The following is a 20132-nucleotide window of genomic DNA, read 5'->3' on the forward strand; positions in this document are numbered from 1 at the left end:
ATATATATATATATATATATATATATATATATATATATATATATATATATATATATATATATATATATATATATATATATATATATATATATCGTGTTTAAAGGATTATTAGGAACACCTGTTCAATTTCTCATTAATGCAATGGTGTAATGGTGTGGGAGATGTTTTCTTGGCACACTTTATGCCCCTTAGTGCCAATTGGGCATTGTTTAAATGCCACGGCCTACCTGAGCATTGTTTCTGACCATGTCCATTCCTCTATGACCACCATGTACCCATCCTCTGATGGCTACTTGCAGCAGGATAAAGCACCATGTCACAAAGCTCGAATCATTTCAAATTGGTTTCTTGAACATGACAATGAGTTCACTGTACTAAAATGGCCCCCACAGTCACCAGATCTCAACCCAATACAGCATCTTTGGGATGTGGTGGAACGGGAGCTTCGTGCCCTGGATGTGCATCACACAAATCTCCATCAACTGCAAGATGTTATCCTATCAATATGGGCCAACATTTCTAAAGAATGCTTTCAGCACCTTGTTGAATCAATGCCACGTTGAAATAAGGCAGTTCTGAAGGCAAAAGGGAGTCAAACACAGTATTGATATAGTGTTCCTAATAATCCTTTAGGTGAGTGTATATATCATGGCCACCCACTGCTGATCACTGCACAAAGGGGTATTCAAGAAACAGCAGACCACGTCTTTAAGATGTAGAAATGTGAGAGTAACATAAAACATGTTTCCTGTATGAGCCCCTCATGTGTAAAAGAATGATGGCGAGCCAGATGGGAAAAATGAAATTAAATCATTTCATACTTTAGGGTAAATCTCATATTTTACAGTGATCTATGGCATTGTTGACACTGTATAATTATTAAATGATAGTTAATGAAAATATATAGAATATAATCAAGTGGACTAAAACTTCAAATTGTAGATAATATACATTTTATAATGTTTATCTTTATGCATTTGCATGTCAATTTTATCCAAAGTGACTTACTGTGCATTCAAAGTATATATTTTCTATCAGTATGTGTTTCCTGGGATCAAACCCAGAACCTTTGCGCTGACATCGCAAAGCTCTACCAGTTGAGCTATGGGAATTACATAAGTGCATAATTACATAAGACCTAATTTACATGGAAAACTGTGTGTAAAAGGCAGTAATGTCAATATTATGTAATGATATTAAAAGCACATGGTCTTATGTAATTTCATAATTATGAGCGTGTGCTTTGCTGTTGTTTTTACACAAAGAATGCCCCGGCCACATCACTTCCTGTCCCGGGAATACACAGCATTTTTCTGATCGCCGATAAGAGAGGGTCCTGCTTCACAGCCCCCCATCATTCTCATGGGGTCTGAACTCCACCAGACAACCAATTAGAAACTCAGATAAGGACTACTTTCTTTTAAGAGCACAGGCCTCCAGATAAACAGACCCATAGCCATTTAAAAATGACGTTATAGCAAAGCAAATCTCATCTGCTTTGATGCATAGCGCGACGCTCAGATGTACTGAGATGCACCTAAATGGCAAAGCCACACATGCATGAAACAATAGGCATCCTGTTGAGATATGAATGTAGGATTATGGACCCCTAAAGGCTGCATATACCAAAACATGCAACCTTTTTTCATCAGTAAAAAAACACTGGTATTGACTATCAATTAATATTTATTTTCAGACTATCTAACATTTTATGACCAGTGCCTATGTGGAGAGCATCAAGTCCATCAGTCTTTTTTAAACACATAAATTTTGCATTTTGATCAGTTGCTATTTATTTAGTTATGTGGACCGGTGGACACTTACCAATGTTAATCTCATCATCGGTTTCGGCATCTCCAATACACTCAAACTGGAAATCTTGAAGAGACTGGGAAAACTTCTGCACAGCTGCAGAAAGATCTATTGAAAATACAACAAACTGAGTTTCAGTATGTTTAAGTTTTTAAACGTATAATTTATATGCAGTGGCGGCCAGTGACTTCTTTTTTCGAGGGCGCACGATGCGAAGTTCATCTCAACATGTATGTAGCCCGTCATGTGTGTGGTTTGTAATTTCAAAATATGTGTTCTGCGCGTCAATTAATCCTATGTGCATCACGTGTCTTGTCAAAATAAGTGCCTGCTGCAGACGTGTCTAAAGGCTTTATGATAAAAGAGACGCTTGCGTCTGCCAGATACTTGCATAATCTCATGCGTAATCAGAGTTTACTGTTAAGGGAGTGTCTTGCGTGGATTTTGTGAACGCGAGCGTCTCTTTTATCATAAACGCGTTTGACGCGTGTGCAGCAGGCACTTATTTTGACAAAACACGTGATGCACATAGTTCACATGATGCAACAAATACATATTTTGAAAACACAAGCAACACACATGACACTCCGAACACATATTTTTAATTTGCGACATTAATTTGATATTTTCAAAAGATGTTGATTTGCTTGGAACGACACAAAGGATTTAATGAAAAACATTCACTGCTTTTGTTTGGCACAAAACCAGTAGCTATGCATTGACTGACTACTATAAAAAAATGTTGGTAAAAAGAATATTGTTCAATTTAATTGGAATCAACCTTTCTTCCTATAAAGTTCAGGGCTGGTGCACAGTGACTAGACAATACTGCAATGCAAATTTCTATTAAGCAACATTGATAGACGTCAAGTTTAGTGAAGGGTCAGATAAAAGTACGCCTTGCAAGCTTATCTTTCTTCCATATCAGATCTCAGCTGAATAAACATCTATTTATGTTGCATACACAAACCCTGTACATAATTACTTCTTGAACCATGACTACGGTGTTTGGCAGTACTAAAAACAAACTTTGTGTACACAGTAAAGCATGAAATCGACACTTGAAACAATCACAATCAATTTCTTGAAACATGCACTACATAGATATTACTGAGGACATATAAGAAGGCTATTTACAAAAAGCTGTACCTTTAAGTCATGAAATATCGAGCGAGCACACTGATTCTATTTGACAGGCCAATAGGTCAAACTTTTCAGCTACTAGTTTGACATAAGTGCTTTTAAATCATTGAACATTGAGGCAATTAAAATACATTTCACTTAGTCTAATAAACTTAAACTGATTACAAACACCACTATGAAACATCAGCAATTTACCATTAAAACAATTACAAAATTCATTTATGTAGTGTGTAGGTCTTATTCCAGTAGGATTTAATAGTGGTCTCTTGGTTCCCATCCACCAGATCCCACCATTGGAACCCAATACATTACCAGTAGAGACCATAGTTTCCATTAAAACCAATACAATTTCAATTAAACACATTATATCCAGTATGATTTATGCCATTGTTCTTTTTCTGCATTGATAAGGACATTTTAAATTATACGAAAATTATGAAGTTAAATGTATCATTGTTTTGTGTAAAGGGCGTAAGTGAACCCACATTTTGTATTAGGTTTACGTATACTACAGTATTGTGGTAATTACTATACTTTGTTAATGTACAGTATTCTACATTATTAATATTAATAAAATAAATATATAAAAGTTAAAAATACTTAAATATCTAGGACAGCTGTTAGAGTTTACTATAGTGAATACTAAACTACAGTATTTTACCATGTGGAAAAGCTTTAACTCTTTTTTATCACAACAAACGTGAGCGTTCACACCAAACTTGAAGAAATCATATGCTACAGTAAGCTTTAGGAAACACGCGACTCACTTTTAAGCGCATTGATGAGCATGTTGCCATCTTTGATCAGCTCCTTTATGAATTTATTAGTACGGTCCAGCTCAATCTCGTGGCATTTGAGACGCTCTCTGAAGTCTGGACTGTCCAGAAAAGAGTCGCTAAACTCCAGTGCAGGGAGTCCCATTGTGAAAGAGCAAATGAATGAAACACGACCTGACGATCACCGGCCGTTTAAAGCCTCAGAAACACTCGTTTACTTAATAGTGTAAACTTCCACTGTTACGAATCCCGAAACTCCGTATCCCGAAAGCCCACTTCCGGCATTTTGTTTCTCTGCTCAATTGAGGTTCAGTGTAACTGGTGTAGCGGTGACTCCTGCTGGTCTTTTCCCAACACGCGTACTGGAAGAAACGATGCACGTGTACTGTCTGTAGCTGGGGGTTTAGCAGTGAATAAACCGTGATTTAAGCCCACCCCCCATTCACAATGAATACCTTATTAAATATTTTAGAGCTTCGCATAACTAGAAAGATGTATGGTATATTCAATATAAAAATAACCAATTACTAGCAAATGTCTTGATTTTTGTTGTTTTATCTTATTTTAATGCTTGATCAAACTTATTTAAAGGGGCCATGGCACAAGACTTTTTTTAAGATGTCAAAAATAAATCTTTGGTGTCCCCAGAGCACAAATGTTAAGTTTTAGCTCAAAATACCATATAAATAATTTATTATAACATATTAAAATTGCTACTTTTTAGGTGTGTGCAAAAATGTGCCGTTTTGGGTGTGTCATTTAAAATGCAAATGAGCTGATGAAATTCAAACACTGTCTGATCGCAATGTTGGTGGTTTGTTGCAATTAAAACTCAATTGTGCTTTTCTCTGCACTAAATGGCAGTGCTGTGATTGGATAGTGCAGATTAGGGGGTGGTATTATTATAATGAGAGCTCCTTATGACATCATAAGGAGAGCCAAATTTCAACGACCTATTTTTTCATGTGCTTGTAGAGAATGGTTTACCAAAACTAAGTTACTGTGTTGATCTTTATCACATTTTCTAGGTTGATAGAAGCACTGGGAACCCAATCATAGGACTTTAACAAGGAAAAAGTCAGATTTTCATGCCATGGCCCCTTTAAAATAATTTCAGTGCCCTCCTGTGTCTGTCAAGGACCTCTATTATTACCCTGCTGAACAAAATCCTGATACAAATTCGAATGATTTTATGATTTGTAATAACAATATCATTACAAATACAAAAGGATTTAATGATGTCCAATTGGGTTCTATTTGCAGATTAAATCCCACCAATAGCAACACTACCAGCACAGTTATAGTTTCCATTAAAACCACATTATAACCAATAAATCCATTAGAATTTTTGTGATGGTTTATCTAAAACTTTCGTTACTCTGTTTTTTTTACATAAGGGCTATCTATTTCTCTCAGCTGAGTTTTGATATTGTTAAAGAGTTGTATAAGCTCTTGAACCACATCAGGCAGGCTACATAGCTTTTTAACAAAAGGTGTTTTGGTTACCAAACGGTTACGCATAACCCATTCATTTGTTAAAAAAGGAAAAGCCTGCCATCTACTGGACAACTAATGAAACATCAATTTGGCTGTTTTTAACCATACAAGACACATTGCTTTTACAAATCTGCCCTTTTCTCTGATGATGACCCTCAGTGGCTAGTAAAGGCAAAAGCACAGATTATGATAAAATTAACTGAGCAAACTGCCTTCCCCTTTAATCACAATGTTTGTCAGGTGTTAAACTTTTCCAAGATGTCATGTAATTGGCTCCAGTCAGCTGTGGCAACTATTTATAACATGACCCACAAACCTGTTCCTTAGAAAGGTCTCAGAGACATTCAGAAGCTGGGCAACTCTCGAGACATGCTTCACCCTGTGGGTAAGTTAAGCTTTTTTGCCACCTGCTTTAAAGCACACAGAAAGGTCTTATGAAACCAGATCATTTTTAAATATAAGTTTTATTAAATTACATATTTAAATGTACTTGATAATTGTTTAGACAATACACATTTAGACAGGACAAATATCCATAAGACACTGTTTACCTTTTTCAGAACTGCTGTGACTCATGTGCACTACTTTATATCATAATGGTAAGTATTTATCATTGCTGATGTATTGGTTTACTCATAAGATATGTTAGTAATGTCATATTATAGAATTACAAACTGGGTATCCATTACTATTAATGTTCTGATGGACTATTTAAAATGATAATTCTTTATTGTCTACATTAACTTTTTCATTCATGAAATATAAATCTTTTCAAATAGCAAATAAAAAAAGACAATAGTTTAACAGCTTTCATAATTTATAACCCTTTGATGTTCTGTATGTACTTCTACAGAGCCGATATAGGAGAACCGGACCTAAGCAGCACAGGCATTGTGAGATCTGTTTTAGCCGTCGGTGCAAAGCCCCAGTCGAGATCTCGGTGTCATGCACGGTCATCAATTGCCGCTTACTCTGTGGTGCCTCCTTCCACATGTGTAAAGAAGATGAACACTCACTGCTGTGTCCCAATGAGAAGGTACCTTGCCTTAACGCAACCTATGGCTGTCCCTTTAAAATGTGTCGCTCTAAGTTGGCCAAACACTTGGAGGTGTGTCCTGCAAGCATCGTCTGCTGCTCGATGGAGTGGAACCGTTGGCCTGTTGAGAATCCCCATGCCCCTTTGTATGTTAACCTCATGAAAGAGATCCATGAGCAGGAATCACTGGACCTTTCCATGGCACTGAGAGACCAAAAACATCTGTGTGGTAGGTTGAAAATGAGAAACTGTTTTCCTGAGCTGATGGAGGAACGGGAAGAGGAACCTAATCCACCAGTGGAGGAGGAGGAAGCGGCGGGTGGAGATGCTCTGTGTAATGGAGTGCACGTCAATGGTTATGAAGATCCCATCTCAATAAAAGGTTGTGAGATGACAACAAACAAAGATTTGGCCTGTAATAATGCAGTTGACAATGAGAAATACAATTTGTATGAAAAAATGTTCAGCATGGAAAGAGGAGGTTGCAGGCAGGCTGAGGCAGAGGCATCCAAGACAGAGGATAAAAAGGCAAAGAAGCAAGAAACATCCAAACAACCCGAAAGACAACAGGAAGAAAATACATTTCATGACACCTCTAAAACTGGACTGGCACCTTGGCAAGATGGCGTTCTTGAAAGACTTGGGCAAGAAGTCAAACCCAGAGAGTTCAACATGTACATAGTGCACCATGGTCGCATGTTGATCTCCTTTGGTCAAATGGATGCTTGCACGCCCAAAGAGAGAGATTTTGTTTATGGGAACCTGGAGCCAATACCAGTCCAGTCTCTACACTCCTTTAAAGTTCCTACAAGTTACAAAGAAAAACGCATTCAATTTAAAGACCCCTCCACAAGGGTTAAGACTGAGAACAAGAGCGTGGGTACGTCTGATATGGGGGACACCCAGGAAGATATGGATGAGATGTTTGCAACCTTACTTTGTTCGGCGGAGGCTGAGGTAAGAGGCCACAAAATAAGTAAAACCGTGCCAACAGATGGACTTTATGTTGATATTGGAACGCAGACGTATAACTTCGCCACAGCTCCCTTTAAATACGACGCATCTCTCGCTGAAGTTACAGCAGACAGGGATTTAAAACTTCACGTTCAGCTTGATACAGAAACCGTTACGCTCAGGCATAACAAATCAACATCGGCGTTCACATTTGTCTGTGGCCATTTCTTTCGGAGGGACGAGTTCGCCTTTCACTTCAAGAATGTGCATTTGGATATTCAGTCCTGCTTGAATGGCTGGTTCGAGCAGAGATGCCCATTGGCCTACCTTGGTTGCACGTTTAGTCAAAGAAGACTCCAACCTGCCAAACAAAGAGCCAAAGTTCACTACATCCAAGACCTGAGCATTTTTACCCTTGAACCTGAAGTCTGTCTAGTGAAAGGTTCAGAGAAAGCTGTTGCACATAAGACTCGTGTGAAATATGAAGATTCTCTCAGCAAGCTTCCCTTTGAGGTGCTTTGCCACATTGCTGGTTACCTGGATAGTTTCACATTGTCTCAGCTGGCCTTGGTCTCACGAATGTTCAGGGATATTTGTGGCACATATCTTCAGGACAGGGGAATGGTGACCTTCAAATGGCGCAAAAAGTCATACTCTCATGGAGGAGCCCGGTGGAAACCAACTATAGTAAGACATTTTAGGATTAAAAACTCAGCTTAAATATTTTGTTTGTGATTTTTTAAATCATCCTACAAAACGTAAAGAACGTGAAAATATAAATTTGATATCTTTAAAATTGACTGAGTAAGGTCATGGAAAAGATTAGAATTAAAGTGAAATCAATTTTTAAAATCAAACGTTGATGCTTCTAACTTCATTATATGAGAATTTAGACTTGATTTCACAGACAGGGTAATAACATTTTATTACAACATTCAGAGGTTTATTAAAAGTGATTTAATCTAAAATAAAGTTACATTTTAATAACCCTTGTGTAACATAAACCAAAGGTACTAATATTTGCCAGATGTTACTCGCAAATCTTAAACATCAGGATAAAAATGTCATACATCAAATAATTCTTCCAATATATCTGTAAACGTTCTCTCTTTTTCTTTCTCTTTATTTTTCTCAGGTCTGGGAGTTCAGTACTCTTTTCAGTAAAGTGGATAACTGGTGCATTGGTGAGGCACCATCAATGGCTGAACATCTGAAACATTGTCCATTCAACCAAACTGAAGTGAAAACCAAACCATTTGCCCTGACCAGTATGTGTGACAGCAAAGAGGAGGAGAGACAGAGTTTGGTCAATTTATTTATGGGACGCAAATGATAACAGGACTCTAACTTCAACATCTTCTTTACTTTATGGTTTTGGTGTGAAAACACAGTGGTACAATGTTAAATACACAGGTTATAATTCAGTGTCTGTTAAACTTTATCTGAATGCTAACTTTATTATATACTATAGAGTTTAAATAAAACTGCATTGATAAAGCTCCATGTTAACTTTAGACTGCAAATTCAAATATATAGCCATTTGTCATATTTAAACCTAATGATTTGTTTTGTTTGTACTTGAATTTGGAAACTATTAAAACCAGACTAACACACGCTATGTGCATTTTATAGCTACACATCATTTGCATGATTAGCAAACAATGTAAATAGATCTAGAAAAGGAAAATAACTTTAAACCGATCATTTTATCAATCCCTTCTTTTCAAATAGTTTGTTTATAGGAAAATAAAACAATCACAACTGCATGCATATAAGTTTGGTTGTATTCATAACAGTTCTACTACAAAACACGCACGAGACTTTTGAGTGGCTGAGGTTACAGTACACGTATGACGTCACGTCCACGGAACATTTGAAGAACGTCTGATGGTCGGATGCATACGGAGCAACTGCTAGCAAATTTCAAACACTTCAGCAGATTCGAAGTCGTCCTCTGATTGGTTGGACTACACAGGATTTCCGGGAGACGTGCATGTCAGGAACATTTAGTGAAAGGAATACAAAGCCGTCTGATCATCGAAGAAGAAAGCTGTCGTGTTTACATAGTATGCTTCATCAAGATCGAATAAACGCTGCATTTTTAAAAGTATGCAAGATATTTTAACCTGTTTTATATTGTTATGTAGAGGGGTCCGTGATTGATCCTTGCATACCAGTCTGTTATAGTTTTTAGTCAGGTTGGAGCGGTCTACATTGGGCTCTCCATAGAAAGGCAGCACTAGCCGATACATTTTCCGTATGTTTCAAGTCACGAATATTTAAATTCTCAAAATCTCAACACAAACATAAGTACATATAAACACAAACTACGTTTTTTTGGGCTATCTATATAAATACAGTAAGTTAGGCCTACATAATTCCATATAGTGAAATAGATGTTTACATCGATTTCGTGGAAAATTCCTTATATGCCTTATAGACCATTTCAACAGATGTAAACAACACTGGTCCAGAAGCACTTCCTGTTTCCGTTTTTTAACACTAGATAAACGTTGGGATAAAATAAACCAACAGAACATATAAACCTGAATTAACTGAAGTTAAACAAACATCTTAAAGATAATAATATATGTGAAATAAAAAAATAACTGTCACAAACTGTAACAGGAAGTGTTTCTGGACCAGTGTTGTTTACGTCATTTGAACTGGTCTATACTGCTGACAGGATTATATTAATATTATATCATTGTATTGTATTATAGGATTTTACTTCATTATTAAAACATAGATCGATCTGAACACAAGTTTAATACACTTTGTATTAATAAAGGTGCAATAAGGATTTGCAAACATTGCATTTTCACATTACTTTTGCATTTTCACATGACAACTCTTAACTTAAGCAGATAGTGTCGCGTCATAGCCGCAGCAAATTTGACTGCTTATGCTATTGTGTATTATGTTGTGCTATCTGTCGTTTTTCTGTGCTTTTACTGCTTCTATTAATGTAAAGCTGCTTTGAAACAATTGAGTATTGTGAAAAGCGCTATATAAATAAAATTGAATTGTAACTCATCACTTAGTTGGTTTCCTCAATACGCGACAACCATCCAGGTAGAAAAATGACGCAAATTATTTATGGCTAAAACACGATAATTAATACTGTAATGTCCATTGTTTATGTGAGGTTACCTTCGATAAAGTGGTCACTGTATATACGAGTGTGTGATGGCTGGCGCCATTGTTTCTCCTCCTCTTACAGGGGACTGAGGAACATACATTTTTATGACACATAAATATTCACAATAAACTATTTATTTACAAATTGCGCTTTCTTGGTTTTCTTCTCTGGTTGCATTCAGTAAAAGCATTTGCCTAGGCCTGTCTTCTCGTCGGTTAGTGCATTGTGTTGCATAATTACGTATTTAGACTAAACAAAAGAGATTACTCGTAACCCGTGGCTCTCTTGCCCTCCAGCGGGGCGTTCACCTAAGTAATAAACTAGCAACTGTGCCGAAATCTCCACGCCACCAAACTTAACGCGGCACAAAGCGAAACGTGATTGGTTGCTTTACCTGTCAGTCACATACCCTCTTGGGTCCTTAGCCATTCAAAGTATGACTTCAGAAGGTCTACGCGAGACTACAGTACACGTAACATGACTCTTGTATTTTGAAGCCTAGTCACACTCTGCTCCCAGTTTATTAATATCTGTTTATTTTTAACTGATGGGGAGAGATGGATATACAGTTTAGTTACCTAAACTCGACTATGCTGAAGAGTACTGTATAGCTCTCTGTGAACACACAATGGTAAGACAACTTGTTCATCTGTTTTTTTCTTCAGTGTAATAGTCTAATATAATCAAGCCAGCTTGACAGTCTGTTTGTCAGTTAGTTAGTTTATAGAAAAATAAGAGCCTAACATGAATCTGTGTTTTGTTTTTTTAATTTATGACTAGGCTACTATAGCCATGAAGAAGGGCTTCAGATTGGCTTTTCATATTTTTTACTTCAGTAAGTGGAATAGGCAGTGAAGAGAAAGCAGGCGATGTAAAACAGATTTACATAATGTAGCATATTTAAACTGAATGCATATTAATACTAAAACGGTTATGTTTCTGGATCTGCAAAGATACATAGAAAGCAATATGTAATATGATGTGCCTCCAAGAGGTAAGCAATGTTCTGTAATTATATAATGCAATGTGCTTTGATGGATCCAACTACGGATATGGCTTGCAGATCTTATAGATCAAATTAGAGTCCTGTTTCATTAGAGCCATTCCCGTCAGGAAATTAAGGAAATCACAAAATCTGTACTCAAATACAACTCTGTTCTGATTCTTCAAATCAACCACAAGGCAAATACAGAGATGAAGGGAAAAGGCAACAGGCAGGAGACAAAGTGATGTAAATATAATAAAGTTGGTTTATTGAATAAACTTAGTTGCTTTCTGAATGCTTAGTCTAACTTCGTTGTTGGTCTGACTGACTTCGTCTAACTAGAAGCAGATTTACCAGATGTTATTATACCAAACAGAGACAGTGTAAATCGTGACGTTAACTAAAACCTTAAAGGTGCAGTGTGTACATTTTAGTGACATCTAATGGTGAGGTTGCAAATTGCAACCAATGGCTCAGTCCACTGCCCAACCCTCACTTTTGAAATAAATGAAGAAGCTACGATAGCCACCACCGGACAAACATTTCATCGTCGGAGACAACTTAGTAAAAAGGTTTATCCGTTAAGGGCTCCTGTAGAAACATGGCGACACAAAATGGCAACTTCCATGTAAGGGGACACTCTGTGTATGTAGATAAAAACAACTCATTCTAAGGTTATAAAAACATAGTGGTTCATGTTAAAAGGTCTTTATACAGCACTGATAATATAGTTTTGTATATTATTTTGCATTTCTTTCAGGAGATCCTTCTAAAAATACACACTGCACCTTTAGATGGAGACTCAAATCAGCATTAAAAGACAAAACAGCACCAATATAAGATTAAACAACTTTAAGAAAGTAATGTACAATACAATAACTAGATAGAATTAAATGAAAAAGACAAAGAATAAATAATAAAAATAAGAAAAAAGTAAATGATACAATTAGAAAAGAAATGAATTAATATATAATAAAATTAGAGTTAGTAAGTAGATATATATATATATATTTTAGTTAATGATGAATGAATTAGGAGCAGTTTCCCAGACAGGGCTTAAGTTTAGTCTAAGACTATGTTTTTTGTGCTGTCTTAACTGAAAACAGCTTGCACTCACATGTCTTAAAATATCTCAGTGCCATTGTTTTGTCTCACGATGCACACCATGTTTTTTGTAAGGTAAGTTTGTAAAGTGTCCTAAAATAACCAAGAGCGCACTCATAAGCGCCTGAGCCCAACTGAACCATGGCCTTGCCCACCTCTGTGAGCTAGCCAAGGTGCTTTTAACCAAACCTCACCTGGGCATGGTAGAGAGCAATCATACTAGTCAAATGAACCAGGCTCTGGGGATCAATCATGCTCAGGCGCGGTTTAGTTGGGATAATGTGAGCGCACCGCACCCTAAAGCCTAGTCCTGGCTTAATTTAAACCCTGAAAGGGAAACCGCCAGACATTTAATAAATGAAATAAAAAAAATGTATGTTTCTACTCGGATCTATCAGCTTAAACACTTAATACTGGATTGTGTAAGCTTGATCTATAACAAAAACTGGCAACTGAAAGTCCTGTAATCTAATCTTAGGGTGTTTTCACATCTGTAGTCCGGGTCATTTGGTCCGGACCAAAAGCAAAAAATTATACATTGTACCTTTTTTAGCAGTTTTGGTTCCTTTTCACACCACACTGATTACTCTGGTCCGCACCAGTTGAACCGAACCAAAATTCAGTAACGTGATAAGATCCGCACCACTCATTGGCCACATGCATTTGAACGTATTTCCTAAACGGCTTCTCGATTGGACAAAATCAACATGCGCGAAATTCCAACGGAACCACGGAAGTAAACAAAAAGGAGGAAAATACAGCAGACAACGTGGACATACGACTGCGTGCTGTAATTATGTCCGTGGTTGTTATACATAGTTTGTATACAGCGCTCTAGACAAACTGTTCATTTCCAGAATGAATCACAGATGCGGTTTGAAAACAATGTTTTAATGCACTAAAAATGCGAAGACACCACATTTCTGAGGCTCCGCCCACACCTCCTCGCAACTCCAGGTATGTCCGCGATCTGTCATTGTGCTAATATTGCTAATAGAAAATGTCAACAAACACTTCCTCATCCAAAATGCGCAGTACTTTTGCAGTTAGGTCGGTTCGATCTCCGATCGTGTTCTTACCACAAATGAACCGCTCTAGAGTTCGTTTGAAAGCATACCGAGACCACCTATTCAAGGAGGTCTCGGTCCGCTTGTTTGGTCCGCTTTTGGTGCGCACCAGAGTTCGATTGTTGCATTCTCACCTGCCCAAAAGAACCGCACCAAACTCTGGTACGATTTAACCAAACTAAATGAGGCAGGTGTGAAAACACCCTAAGATAATATTATTGTTCATGCAGTTTATGACCGTTATGATTTGACCTCATACAGGATTTAACTGTCATTTACTTCTGGTTATGAAAGTTCCTATCTCGTTCAAAACAGAAAAATCTCTCTAAGCATCTTCATCCTGCATGTCATTACAGGGCAAGCAAAGAGCCCAAGCATCTAAGCTTCATCAGCACTGTGAAAATTGCCACAGCCGACGTTGCAAGACCCCGGTGGAGATTTCAGTGTCATGTGTGATCATCAGCTGCCGACAGCTCTGCGGTGCCGTTTTTCACCTGTGCAAAGAAGAAGAACACATGCTACTGTGCCCTAATGAAAGAGTCCCTTGCTTCAACGTTGAATATGGCTGCCCGTTCACCATGTCACGCTCAAAACTAGCTAAGCACCTGGAGACATGTCCTGCCAGCGTTGTCACATGCTCCATGGAGTGGAACCGATGGCCCATTGAAGAAACGGAGACGCCTGATTTCTATCAGAACATTTTAAAGGAGAACCACACTCAGGAACCTCTCGATCTTTCGATGGCTCTGAGGGACCAGCGACATCTGTTTCAATCTCTCAAAATGAAAACACTTTTTCCTGAACTTATTGAAAAGGTGCCTGAAAAAGTGCCTTCTGTTACCGTGCTGGAGGGGGCTGTGGGAGGAGAAGCGCTCTCGAATGGAGTAGAGGAATCATTCACGCATGCTGACAGTCCTTCAAACACAGAGTGTCAAGAAGAAGGTCTGACTCAAGAAGAAAGAGAAGCTATAGCGAGGAATTCTGAGGTGGAAAACATTGAGAGTTATAACATTTGGGAGAGAATGTTCAGTATGGAATTGAGTGGATGCAAACATACTATAAAAGCTTTAGGGCAGACTCCTTCATCCACAGGTGCTAAAGGAGTAAGGCCACGAGCCAACCCAAGCGGGTTAGAAATCTTAAAGGAAGAAAACCAGAGCTACAGTATTGAAGTGCCACAATACAACGCATCTGAAATGGATGAAGACAAATTCCTTATCGCCACATCCCTTTTCGCGTGCGACACGAGACCCGAGAAGAAATTTGTGTATGAACGCTTGGAACCAATGAAAATTAAAGTCGTCCCTAATTTCAAAGTTCCAATCAGCTTCAAAGCCAAACAAAGCCGCATCCGAAACCCCTCACATCACAAGAAGGTCACTGTAAGCGTGGACACATCTGACTTGGACGTTGAAATCGCTGATGTCCCGAAATGGGATGAGATTCAAGCAACTTTGCTGTGCTCTCTGGAGAAGGAATTACGTGGACACCTCATAGCTGAAAACAACTCCACAGACCCCCTTTTTTTGGACGTTGGAACACAGACATATGATTTTTTCACCGCCCCTTTCAAACCAGAGACCTCACTGGCGGATATCATTGCTGACCGGCCTTTGAAACTTCACGTCCACATTCAGACCGAAAGCGTCACAAGAAGACACAACAAAACCAGCTCTGCGTTTACATACCTGTGCAATCACATATTCAGACGAGATGAGTTCCCATCACACTATAAAAACGTTCACTCTGACATCCAGAGTTGCATCAGCGGCTGGTTTGAACAAAGGTGTCCTCTCGCTTACCTAGGCTGCACTTTTATTCAAAGAAGGTTTCAGCCCAGCTCTCACAGAGCAGCTGTCTACTATGATAAAGACCTGAGCACCTTCTGCATGAAACCTGAGGTGTCAGCCAGCTTATATGAAGGTGTGAAGACAGTGAGCTTGGAAAGAAAGCGTTCAAGGAATGCAGATGCTCTGAGCAGGTTACCTTTTGAGGTTCTGGTCCACATTGCTGGATTTCTTGACAGCTTCACCCTGTCCCAACTCGCTCTGGTCTCCAGACTGATGAGGGAGGTGTGTAGTACCTTGCTTCATGAAAGAGGCATGGTCACACTGAAGTGGGAGAAGAAGGTCTACTCTCATGGTGGTTGGTGCTGGAGGTCCAGAAAGAAGGTGGGTTTCTAGAGCCTTTTGATACATAATTTTCTGTTAAAAATGTTAAGTGCCCTCATGAATGGTTAAGATAACCCTAATGGTTCTTCAAAACTTTATTAGGTTTGGCAGTTTAGCAACCTCTTCTCCACCGTGAATGGGTGGTGCTTTGATCAACTGCATTCAATCTCAGAACATCTGAAGGTTTGTCCATACTATCAGAAGGAGAATAAAACAGAACCTGTTCTTTTAACTGGTGTTCATGAGTATCAAGAGGAGAAACAGACTTTGATCTCCATGTTCACCTAAAGCAAGTAGCACAGACTGTATATATGTTGTATATATGGTTTCATCGGATGCATGCGTGTTGCCCCTGTTACCCACCTGGCCCAAAGTTAACTTCTGGAACAAATATCTTGTGGAAAATAAAATTTGGTTTCCAAAAAATGAGGGCAGACAGTGAGCATGAATCCTGTGTGGATTTATGCATCTTTAGCTAACATTGTATACATTCATTTTACATAGTAATATTAGCTCATTGTTATAGTTAATATGCTTTAGCTATGATTTAAACTAGGGTAATTTACTGGTTATTTATTTTGCTTGTTATCAGAAATAATCTACTCTAGATGGACTTTGTTGTTATTGTTATTTTTACCCAGAAGTCTGCTAGAAGTTATGTTTATAGTTGGAGTGATTGGAGTGTAAACTGAAGCTCAGATTGAAAGAATTTTAGGAGGCAATAAATACATAAATGCGACACTTTCACAAAACTTACAGTCAATGCTCAGGAGAATGATTATAAACAATAAACAAAGGACCAATTAAATATTCATAAGTGACTGCACTGTATTTCATGCATATTCAAATAAAAAATCCATATTTTATGATTTGATGTAATTTGCCTTATTTTGCCAAATAAATGTGTCATTTAAATACTTAAACCGATCTCAGTGTTGTTGTTTTTTTCAATTTTATAGGCAATCCTCATATTTTAATGGTTAAATCAAACCTGTTGGACCAAATTAAAGAAATATTAAGCAAATACCCCTTCAGGCCCACATTTTGGGAATTTAGCTTATTCACCGTATCCCCCAGAGTTAGATAAGTCTATACATACCTTTCTCATCTCTGTGCGTGCTAACTCTCTGACGCAGCCCCAGCTAGCTTAGCTTAGCACAAAGACTGGAAGTAAATGGCTCCAGCTAGCATACTGCTCCCAATAAGTGACAAAATAACGCAAACATGTTCCTATTTATGTGTTGTGATTTGTATAGTTACACCGTGTACAAATAACAAGGTCATATGAGACACAGCTATCTACGGTGAATAAGCTAAATTCCCAAAATGTGGGCATGTTCCTTTAACCCACCCTATTGGGTTGTAAATAAACTTTAAACATTGTTGGGTCAAATATTGGGACAAATATTTTTTGGGTCCAGTGTTTTTATAGTGTATGTACAGTATATCTTAAAGGAATAGTCAATTTTCTTAAAAGAAAAATCCAGATGATTTGCTCACCACCATGTCATCCGGGATGTTGATGTCTTTCTTTGTTCGGTCGAGAGGAAGTTGTGTTTTTTGAGGAAAACATTGCGGGATTTTTCTCATTTTAGTGGACTTTGGTGGACACCAACACTTGACACCCAACTCAACACGTAACAGTTTTTTTTCAACAGAGTTTCAAAGGACTATAAACAATCCCAAATGAGGCATAAGTGTCTTATCTAGTGAAACGATTGTCATTTTTGATAAGAAAAATAAAAATATGCACTTTTGAACCACAGCTTTTAGTCTAGGTCCGATCCAGCGCGACCTAGCGTAAATGCGTAGTGACGTAGGGAGGTCACGTGTTACATATATAAAACGCACATTTGCGGACCATTGTAAACAATAAACTGACACAAAGACATTAGTATCATTCCACATACAACAACGTCGGAATGGTCCTCTTTCTCCACACTTGTAAACACTGGGGCGGAGTTTTGCGTTCGTCCTCTGTGACCTCTTGACGTCATGACGTACCGCGTGAGGTCTCGCTGACGCTTTCAGGACCGGACCTAGACGAGAAATTGTGGTGTAAAAGTGTATATTTGTTATTTTTATTGTCAAAAATGACAATCGTTTCGCTAGATAAGAACGTACTATTATTCACTAAGAATGTGAATAATTGGCTGCCTCTTTACTTCTGGTTCATTACTTTAATACGTAAAGATGTACAAGTTGTTTGAATGTTTTTATACATTAATTGTGTTTTGTATTCTTGATTATATAAAAGGAAGATTTACATTTGTATTTGTCACAATATGTTAAAATGTTCACTTTTATAATCAGAAATCATCTTTGAATAAATCAGTATTTTAGCCTCGACTGGATTTGTTAATGGCTTATTAATTCGTTCTGATCCCCTCAAAACAATCAAGTATTGCATATTAAAATCTTAAAATGATTTGAACTTGATTATAAACTTTTTGAGAGCATGTTTTTCTGAAAATCAAGATGTTGGTGTATGCGGAAGAAAAATGCATGTGTTGGCACTTTCTAAAGATGTTTAATTTCATTTTGGAGAAATGAAACAATTGCTTTCTCAACAGCGATTTTTTATCATCAGTCAGGAACAGACACTGGTAAGACAAAACTGTGTACTTGCTAAATAAATACGGCATGTTTGTTTAATCAGGATAATTAATTTGAATTGCATTTTTATGATTCCTATTAGATTTTAAGATGCATTCGTTGGCTCTGTTTGCACTGGTTTGGGGGGGCGTGCTTGTTTTCTGTCAGGACTGTCGTGTACATGACGGGAAAGATGGTTCGGCAGGAATTCCTGGAAGGGACGGCATGCCAGGAGAAAAGGGAGAAAAAGGTCAACCAGGTAGGAACGCAATATGTCAATGTCCGAAATGCAGTCTCTTGTTGTGTTAAACTGTAGCATTTTACTCTACGATGATGAAGTAATCTTTGAGTTTACCGTGAACTGATATGACTGTTTATGAATGAAAAGTATATTTTGTTAGCTTTGCAGGTTGAATTGAGCAAGGCTGCTTTGGATAAAATCAAAGGAGAGATGGGCAGCAGAGGCCCCCAAGGACCTCAAGGTGAAAAGGGTTACCTGGGTCCAGAAGGCCCACGTGGTGGCCCAGGTCCTAAAGGTCCTCCTGGACGTAGTCAAGGCATTGACAGGATCATCTCCAGTCAGAGACCAGCCTTCTCTGTGCAACGAAATCCAAACACTTATCCTACGTATAACCAACCCGTGACTTTCAACACTGCACTTAGCAACGTCAATGAATATTTTAACCTGAACACTGGCCAATTTACCTGCGCATTTCCTGGGGTTTACTACTTTGTGTTTCACTCAGTGTCTGAAGGTCGCTTATGTCTTAGGCTTAAAAGTGATAGTAACCCTCCGGTCACCCTCAGTTTTTGTGATTTCAACCCAAGTTCGAAAATTCAGGCTGTGTCAGGTGGAGCTGTACTGACACTAGCTCGAAATAATAAAGTATGGATTGAACCTTTCAAGGTTGGCGAAATTGAAAGCAACAAAATGTCCAAGAAGTCTGAAAAGGGGTCTACAGTGTTCAGTGGATTTTTAATCTATGAAAGTAATTAGTAAAGTGATTGCATACAGTTTTTGAATGATGGTTGTGATGTAAGCCATTTTAAAATGTAAATGAGGCTGCATTGTTTGTATTAAACGTGCATTAAAAAGTAATCTGAAAAATGTATCAAATTAATTTGAATAAAAACAAGAGATCCAAAGTGTTGTTTGTTTTTATCCTATACACAGTGGTTTTAATTCAATGTATTCTGATATAATAAGTAGGCTATAGTGTATACTTGCCAAGGGAACCTAGGTGAAAAGTAGTATACTTCCATAGTGTACTTAAAGTGCTTTATTTTTGCACACTAATTTTGTACTTAATATACTAAAAATTCATCTTTAGTACTTCTTAAGATGTTCTTGAGATCATCTAAGTGTACTTCACTGTGCTATTTTTGAGACACCATGAATATGAACTAAAATGTGCTAAAAATTTATTCAAGAAATGTATTTAGGTACCACTTGTAGTAATCTTTGTATGAAAGTTGAGTTCAAGTTTAATACAAGTGTTAACTAAATAATTTTTTTTAATACAGAGATAGTATGTTAAAAGTGCATTATCTTTATCTTCCACTTTATCTTCCATTTTTTTTCTGAGGACCACCTAACAGAATCCCACTCTAACACGCCACCAAAAAACAACAAAACAGTAAGGATAAGCTAAGTTTAAGTTTAATATGCAACTGTTTCAAGTCAAAAACTAATTTTTTAAAAACAAATGCAATGCTATGTTCAGAAATTATTATATAAATTTTATTTCATGTGAAAACGTAAATGTGAAATGAGTTGCAGCTTAATATGAACAACAAACTGCACATGTGAAAAAAATGCACTTAAACATACTATAACAGCCTATGTCCCA

At 37.7% G+C, this 20132-nt stretch overlaps 4 protein-coding genes across 5 annotated transcripts in view; 3 read left to right on the plus strand and 1 right to left on the minus strand.

The window, feature by feature from the left end:
* The window catches only part of arhgap42a (Rho GTPase activating protein 42a), a 33783-nt gene extending 29669 nt beyond the window's left edge, over window positions 1–4114 (minus strand). For both annotated transcript variants that reach the window (XM_055180450.2, XM_055180449.2), the window contains exons 1-2: window positions 3723–4114; window positions 1825–1920 (exon numbers count right to left, since the gene is read on the minus strand). In XM_055180450.2, coding sequence (XP_055036425.2) covers window positions 1825–1920; window positions 3723–3876 — 250 coding nt within the window. In that variant the 5' untranslated portion in view covers window positions 3877–4114. The remainder of the gene's footprint in view (window positions 1–1824; window positions 1921–3722) is intronic.
* A 1384-nt stretch (window positions 4115–5498) lies between these two features.
* Window positions 5499–8831, plus strand: fbxo40.2 (F-box protein 40, tandem duplicate 2). The gene is made up of 4 exons (XM_055181135.2): window positions 5499–5613; window positions 5789–5827; window positions 6082–7905; window positions 8354–8831. The coding sequence occupies exons 2-4, from the start codon at window positions 5825–5827 to the stop codon at window positions 8549–8551; spliced, it is 2025 nt and encodes a 674-aa protein (XP_055037110.2). The 5' UTR covers window positions 5499–5613; window positions 5789–5824; the 3' UTR covers window positions 8552–8831.
* A 1966-nt stretch (window positions 8832–10797) lies between these two features.
* On the plus strand, window positions 10798–16561 carry fbxo40.1 (F-box protein 40, tandem duplicate 1). The gene is made up of 3 exons (XM_055180957.2): window positions 10798–10991; window positions 13873–15687; window positions 15790–16561. The coding sequence occupies exons 1-3, from the start codon at window positions 10989–10991 to the stop codon at window positions 15973–15975; spliced, it is 2004 nt and encodes a 667-aa protein (XP_055036932.2). The 5' UTR covers window positions 10798–10988; the 3' UTR covers window positions 15976–16561.
* Window positions 16562–18147: 1586 nt separating this feature from the next.
* c1qa (complement component 1, q subcomponent, A chain) lies at window positions 18148–19428 on the plus strand. The gene is made up of 3 exons (XM_055181025.2): window positions 18148–18293; window positions 18386–18541; window positions 18684–19428. Exons 2-3 carry the CDS (start codon window positions 18394–18396, stop codon window positions 19277–19279), a joined length of 744 nt encoding a protein of 247 aa, XP_055037000.2. The 5' UTR covers window positions 18148–18293; window positions 18386–18393; the 3' UTR covers window positions 19280–19428.
* The last annotated feature ends 704 nt before the right edge of the window (window positions 19429–20132 follow it).

This window comes from Misgurnus anguillicaudatus, chromosome 9 (assembly GCF_027580225.2).
Source record: "Misgurnus anguillicaudatus chromosome 9, ASM2758022v2, whole genome shotgun sequence".
Lineage (NCBI taxonomy): Eukaryota > Metazoa > Chordata > Actinopteri > Cypriniformes > Cobitidae > Misgurnus > Misgurnus anguillicaudatus.